At 35.3% G+C, this 7,174-nt stretch overlaps 1 protein-coding gene across 2 annotated transcripts; it reads right to left on the bottom strand.

Moving 5' to 3' along the window:
* Positions 1-1,034: 1,034 nt before the first annotated feature.
* On the bottom strand, positions 1,035-6,960 carry LOC143030710 (uncharacterized). Of its 2 annotated transcripts, none has more exons than XM_076193897.1 (2): positions 6,690-6,960; positions 1,035-1,984 (listed from the first exon to the last, which is right to left on the bottom strand). In XM_076193897.1, the coding sequence occupies exon 2, from the start codon at positions 1,926-1,928 to the stop codon at positions 1,434-1,436; it is 495 nt and encodes a 164-aa protein (XP_076050012.1). In that variant the 5' UTR covers positions 1,929-1,984; positions 6,690-6,960; the 3' UTR covers positions 1,035-1,433. The 2 variants fall into 2 exon arrangements, with proteins under 2 accessions (XP_076050012.1, XP_076050013.1); XM_076193898.1 differs by having other exon boundaries at positions 1,035-1,981.
* Between the last annotated feature and the right edge of the window lie 214 nt (positions 6,961-7,174).

Raw genomic sequence — 7,174 nt, 5'->3', positions numbered from 1 at the left:
ATCCAGAATACAACAGCAAAGTACTTACTTATGAGAATGATTTGACGATAATAACCCAACAAAACAACTACAAAATTTCTAAGAACATTGGCTTAGGAAAAATACAATAGAGGCTTCCCCTCAGAAATTATTGGTCATATTGATACTCTAACCAATAAGACCCTGGGCCTCTCTTTTGATACATTACCTTCATCTCACACACCAGAGACCTGACAGTGAAAATCAATGAGAAAAGAAAAATACCAAGATCAGTAACAAGCCTGGGCTATGGTCAACAGAAGGAATCCTCAATCAAATTCTACAAACAGTTCATAAGAACCGCCCTCTATGCTTCTACAGCATGGTTCCCACCAATCTGGAAAACATAAGACACTTTACAAACTATACAAAAGGACTGAGAGTAGTAATATGATGTGCCAAACCCACTCCAATAGACCACTGCATATAGAGACCAAAATCCTTCCCATAGAACATAACAAGAAAATGATGGGTACACAGATCTACGGAAGAGACCTTAACCCTATTCACCTAGCTCATAACATCACTTAAGCACAAATAACTGAAAAACATATTACTCAAGCATAATCTCCCACCTGTACCACACATCACATCAATACAAAAATATACTCATAATCAAATCACAAAATAAACACTTCAAGGCTGACTACCAAACTCCCCACTCCCTGAAATTCCAATAAAAATAAGAACCACACTAGTAACACTGTATTCAGGCCACCATATAGCACTATAAGAATACCACCACAGTGTACTCCTGGCCACAGAAATAAACTGCCCCAGATGCAACCATTACACATGACAGCAAACATCCTGCATTGCCCCACCCTTGCCATAAACAAACAATCCAATATTTCTTCCTTATGGGCCAGTGCTGTGGCTGTTGCTGATTACTTGGAAACTATGGGTCTCCTGCAAGAGAAATCTGAGGCAATGAATTGATTTTTTAATTGCATAATAATTCACTAACATAAATCCACAGAGTGTAAAAGAAACTAATAAAACTTTTATTATGCCAATAACATATAAATTTTATTGTAACAATGATCATTATAACTTTCATCCAGGTGATCTTCATAACATTTTGAATAACAGTGTTCAGGGGGTTATAATGCACCAAAGATAACATATGAACAAGTTCGAACATTTCAAGGTTTGGTTCTGTTTGTATTCAGATAGTGAGAAGCTTACATCAAGAAATGTATAGTTTTGTTCAGAGCTATTTCATTTCCTTACATGCTCACACAGCTAGGCACATGAAGGTTATCAGCAGTCAATGAGAACCCAAGTCTATGTGGTCACAAGTTCAAAACTCAGCAAACAATAGTGGCCTTGCAATGAATTGAAAAACCTGTTGCCATGATTTTCATCCAAATTCATTACAAGATTCTCATTTTTCCATATTTATATCTTTAAGGTCACTCATCTGTGAGAATACTACAACACATATCTCCAGTGTGAATTCCCATATGCCTCCTGAGATGACTTCTTTGCGAGAAAGCAGCATCACATATCTTACACTGAAAAGGCTTCTCTCCAGTGTGGGTCATCATATGCCGACTAAGATCACCTGTTCGAGAAAAAGCAGCATCACACTGCTCACAATTGAAAGGCTTCACCCCAGTGTGTATCCTTATATGCCGAATAAGATTTCCTTTTTCTGAGAAAGCAGCGTCACATTCTTTACACTGGAAAGGTTTCTCTCCTGTGTGGCTCCTCAAATGTCGATTAAGCTCTCCCAATTGTGGGAACGCAGCATTACATATCTCACATAGGAAAGGTTTTTCTCCAGTGTGAATCCTTACATGTCGATTGAGATAATATTTTCGTGAGAAAGCAGCATTACAAAATTCGCATTTGAAAGGTTTTATTCTTGAACAGGCCATCTTATCAGTAACTTTATTTGTGGCCATTGTATGCAGTCTACACTCACTTCTTCCAATGAGAACTTGTTTGTTATCCCTGCCTGCTGAGAAAGTAAGAACAAATTGATTACTTAGTAAATGTAGTATGTAATTTTCATAAGACACAATACTACTACTAACATCATAGCAGCATTCAGAATGTATCATAACATAGATAATGCACCATCCCCTCATTGTGTGTATCTCCATTATGGAAATTCACACATATATAATGAATTTATTTCTATGAAGTTCTCATTTCATGCATCAAACAGTTATGTCAATTGTGGGTGTTGAAATGTGCAGCATGGCCCAATTTTTTCCATTAATTATTGACTTAATACAAATATACATTTATAATTTTGCAGAATACATCCTACATATGTATAGATGAACTTAAATATGGAGAAATAGTACATGAGAAAATATAGTATGAACAAATAAAAAAAAGAAATAGCAGTAACAAATCACTAAAGAACACAATTGATAGAATATGTTAGTAAATTATTGTTTATTATTGTTATTATTTTTATTTATTTATTTTTTTGTAGATGTAGGACTCTAAATGAAGTCAGTCATTTACTGTACTTAATGATGTCATATCTTGTTTATTGTGGATGTGTGATGTGCTTATTCAAGAGCAGGTAGTTTTTTGTGTGAAACATATATTTTTTGAGATGTTCTGTCATGTGATTTTCATGACTTAAATATTTTCTATATATTAATACATATAAACTAAAATGGGGTTGCATTCCTAAGACTTTATAAATTAAGTGAGTTGAGTTTCTGGGTCATAGACATTTTTATTTCAATTACAAAAATACTTTTATTTTAAGAAATCCTGTGGTACTTGTAGATACAATTACATATTCTTAATCTATAGTTATATAAGGGTAGTGAATGAAACAATGATATATTTTTTAGGTTAGTCTATGTATTTCATTAATATTTGTAGACATTAGAATGCCAGAACTAAAAAACTGAAATTTCTAGAATGAGGAGAGATTCCTGGATCCTTTTGTTATGCATTCCATTCATGCAAACAAAAATGAGACAAATGGCACCTTAGCTACAGATGTCTGCAACAATTAATGAAAATTATCTCACTGTGGTGGGGCACCTAGGGACACCTTGTGACATCTCTGACAACTTACCATGAGTGCAATTTGAATTGGTGTGCATAATATAAATCTTAATAAACCATGTAAATAATAACAATAATACATCTTGGATACAAAAAAGGGATAAAAGACAGAGAAAGATCTTGGGCCCAGTACAGAAACCAAGTGCCATCCTCTTTGAGTTCCACCTCCAAGCAGAGGTGAGAATCATTGGCCACCACTTGCAGGTATCTATGGTTAGTCCCAGTTAGACTGCATGTCCTCCTTGGGAAACTGCAGTGAGGAGAATAGACATCAACTACAGGAGCTACAATACTATCTTATCTTTCTCCATGGCAACCCCTCAAGGATAGAATGAACTAGGTGTAGTTCAGAAAGATGTATGTGGTGGCTGTTCATGAAACTACTAAATAAAATCAAAGCCCACGACATGGGAGGAATTTTTTTAGAATGGATTAGAACTTAGATGATTGACAAAAAACAGCAAGTCACCATAAATTATGTAAAATCCAAATGGGGGAGTTGTTTCTAGTGGAGTGGAGTTCCCAAGGCTTGGTTTTAGGCCCCGTATTGTTCAATATGTAAGACATGAACAATGGGATTAATAGTGATTTTAGTAAGTTTGTGTTTGACACTACAATAGGATGCCTAACTAGGTCAGGAGATGACGCTGAGATTCTGCAGAATGATCTTAACAAATTGTTCACAGATGAAATGGCAAATGAACTTCAATATCTGAAAGTGCAGCATGTTAAACATAGGGCTACACAACCCCAAAAATAGATATAGCTTAGATAACACATTTCTAGAGAAAACTGAGTGTGAGAGAGAGTTGGGAGTTCTAGTGAGTCCTAACCTTAAACCCAGGAAATAATCCACTAGCTCCAGGAATAAAGCTAACAGAGCATTAGGTTTCATTGTTGGGATAGTTACAAATAGAAGTGCAGAGGTAATTATCACACTCTATCTAGCCTTAGTTAGACCCATCCTTGACTATATGCTAGTTTTGGTCTCCATCTTATAGAATGGACATCAATTCACTAAAATCAGTATAGAGGAGGATGACCAATATGATACATGGTCTCAGAAATTTACCTTATGAAGAGAGGCTTAGGCACCTTAACTTATGCTCTCTGGAAAGATCCAGAGTGTGGGGTATTCTAATAGAGGTGTTCAAGTGGATCAAAGGTTTTAACATGGGTGACACAAGTAAGATCCATCATTTTTACCTCTTCCCCAACAATTATTTTTGTTAAAAAAGTTTTGTTTTCAATGATTTTTTTTTATATAGTATTTTTCATGCTGATTATGGATATCAATTTTTATTTTATTTTATTCCCATTTTTGTGGTTGACTTTTTATTTTGAAAATACCTTTGTAGGCAGAAAACGAGTTAACTCATCTTCCTATAAACCATATGCTTTCACCATAGTTTCTTCAGTCTTCTCATGGGACCAGTTCATTTCTTCTTCTGGTATTTTCACAATACCCCCTAGCATTTTCATGGCAAAAAATACGAAAATTTCAGCCTCTGTTACAGGGCACCACAAAGAATCGCCTAGTCCAGCTTGTTCAGAAAACCATTAGTCTCTATCAGTACACAGTCAATAATCCTGTTATTGATAAAAAGACTGAAGATTTCAAAAGGACTCATTTCTGTTGGGTCTTCATCAACTGTAATTCCAGGATTTCCTGTGAATGGGAAATTTGGTGGTGCTGTATTCATGCGGTCCTCTTACAACTCAAGGTTTATCCAAACTCTCCCATCACCTCCCTCTGCCTCCCCATCATCACTTACGGAGAAATAGCCATTGTCTGATGAACTGGCACTGTCATCAGAAGTATTCAAGCTTCTGAGGGAAGGTTCATATTCACTATCAAACTCTCCCATCACCTCCCTCTGCCTCCCCATCATCACTTATGGAGAAATAGCCATTGTCTGATGAACTGGCACTGTCATCAGAAGTATTCAAGCTTCTGAGGGAAGGTTCATATTCACTATCTTCCTCAGAATTAGACATTTGGGGTGTAATTTCTTTGAAAAAGTAATAAAAAAAACAAGTGGTCATGTGGATGGAAACTGACCCGACCACAGTGGCTGCCATAGTAAATCTAGTAAGAAAGTGGCCTTGAACTGCCCCAGTGCTATCTTGTACGCCTCTGCCAGAGGTACAACTTGCCAAGAATACTTGTTTCACACATAGGATGGCTTAGAAAGGTTCAGAATCGACGAGTAAATACGTCTGTAGCTGGTTTTTGAAGGTTAAGTTTCAGCCAAGTATTCTCGTCAATGACTGAAAAAGGAACATTAGGTGAAAATGAGTATACCCATTTCTGCCGGGGAAGAGGTTAAGGGAATAGACAGGACTTGCAGTAATGGATTTAGATTGGACAAATTTAGATTTAAGAAGGAAATAGGCAATAATTGATTTACTAACAGGGTGGTCAACAAATGGAATAGACTTATTAACCATGTAGTGAGTATTAAAACTATTGGTTGTTTTAAGAAATGATTAGACAACTTTATGGATGGGGATGAAAAGTGGTAATAGACATGGAACTGCCTAGCATAGGCCTTATGGTCTCTTGTAGTCTCCTTCATTCTTATGTTATGTTTATGTAATGTTAGGTGGCTGGTTAGATCAGTTTAGATAATGCTATTAAGTTGGGCCAGGATGCATGAAATTTTACTTTTCTTTGTATTCCCCTTTGGTTCTTACAACTATCAGTGTTCATCATAAGATAATGGGTTAATTCATGTGAGACAAATTTGGAAATCATCCCCAATGAGAAATCTTCACTGCTAAGTTCCACATAATTAAAAGAAAATTAGAAAATCTATGGTAATTGTATATTCAAACAAATATGCTTGCTCACCTATTGACTATGGTAATATTTGAAACCTGTCTACCTGTTTATCCTATCACTTCATGAAATGGGGGAACTAATACAAAATTAACTACAACATTCAAAACTAATGAATGCATATGTCTTACAAACATTACAGGTGAAGTGGTACAGGAATTCATATATTGATAAACTGAAAATACAATAAATTATCCTCCCACATTTGAAAAAATAAAAGGCATAGTCATTATACATTAGATTCAAATTCCTGTGAGTGTATGGCCCATATCTCTGTGGGTACCCATACTATGGGTACCTACAGAGATATATCTCTGTGGGTACCCATACTATGGGTACCTACAGAGATATGGGTAGCACTATGTCATAGTTACTTCAAAACTTCAAACATTTGATAGTGACAATCTTGTTCATAATGTGATCTTACAAAATAAAAAAAAGTTAGGTTTTGATAAGGATTAAATTATATTCAGTTCAGTTATGCATAGTCTTGGTCTACAAATATGTATTTGGTAATACTGCTGTTCTAGGTTTTTACTATAATTCACCCATGCATAATTATTTTGTTACCCGGTAATTGCTTAATGTAAATTACAGTATAACATGGTTCACAGATATCTAACTAAAAATGTGAGATTTATGCATATTTACTTTAAAATCAATGTAACCACTTATACAGATTTACAACTATATATTGCAGTTCACCCTTCACACAACTTGCCTGATTAAGATTGATAAGGGCACGAGTTATTCAGAACCGCTTTAAAATAATCCCAGCTCTCACCTCTTATACAAATCCCTTTCGATTTTCTTTTTCAAGTGCATGAGCGGCTTTCTTATACCTCTGCAGTCTCTGTGAACCTTCTCAGCTAATAAAAGCCCCCAAGCAACTAGAATAAGTTTTAAAGGTGGTTAGGGGAAGCAATTTCTTACAAAACTTCTCATTGTTGTTTACAAACAGCTAAAGAAAACGCATCTGTTATGCAGGGGTAACTTGTTCTTCTGTGTTTCATGGTCAATGGAATAATTTATCATTGTTATTACTATTATCATTGTTGCTGTTATTGTTGTTATTATTATTATTAAATGTTACTTAATTATTATCATTATTATTAAATGTTAGACTTAATAGGTAACCCTAGCTGCAGTGTAGCATTCACTATAACTACATGTTACAGATGTAGAATATTGTATATCATTAATGGTACTACTCTGATATAGTACTCGCTCATACATGTTTATACAACAGTAGAATAATGCAGTATATCA

This window comes from Oratosquilla oratoria, chromosome 12 (assembly GCF_046742065.1).
Source record: "Oratosquilla oratoria isolate Oo_2021 chromosome 12, ASM4674206v1, whole genome shotgun sequence".
Classification (NCBI taxonomy): domain Eukaryota; kingdom Metazoa; phylum Arthropoda; class Malacostraca; order Stomatopoda; family Squillidae; genus Oratosquilla; species Oratosquilla oratoria.
This window is presented reverse-complemented; position numbering and strand designations above follow the sequence as displayed.

Bases quoted from the DNA above. Each gene is read 5' to 3' on its own strand.
- LOC143030710 (XM_076193897.1), bottom strand. From the start codon at position 1,928: ATGGCCACAAATAAAGTTACTGATAAGATGGCCTGTTCAAGAATAAAA.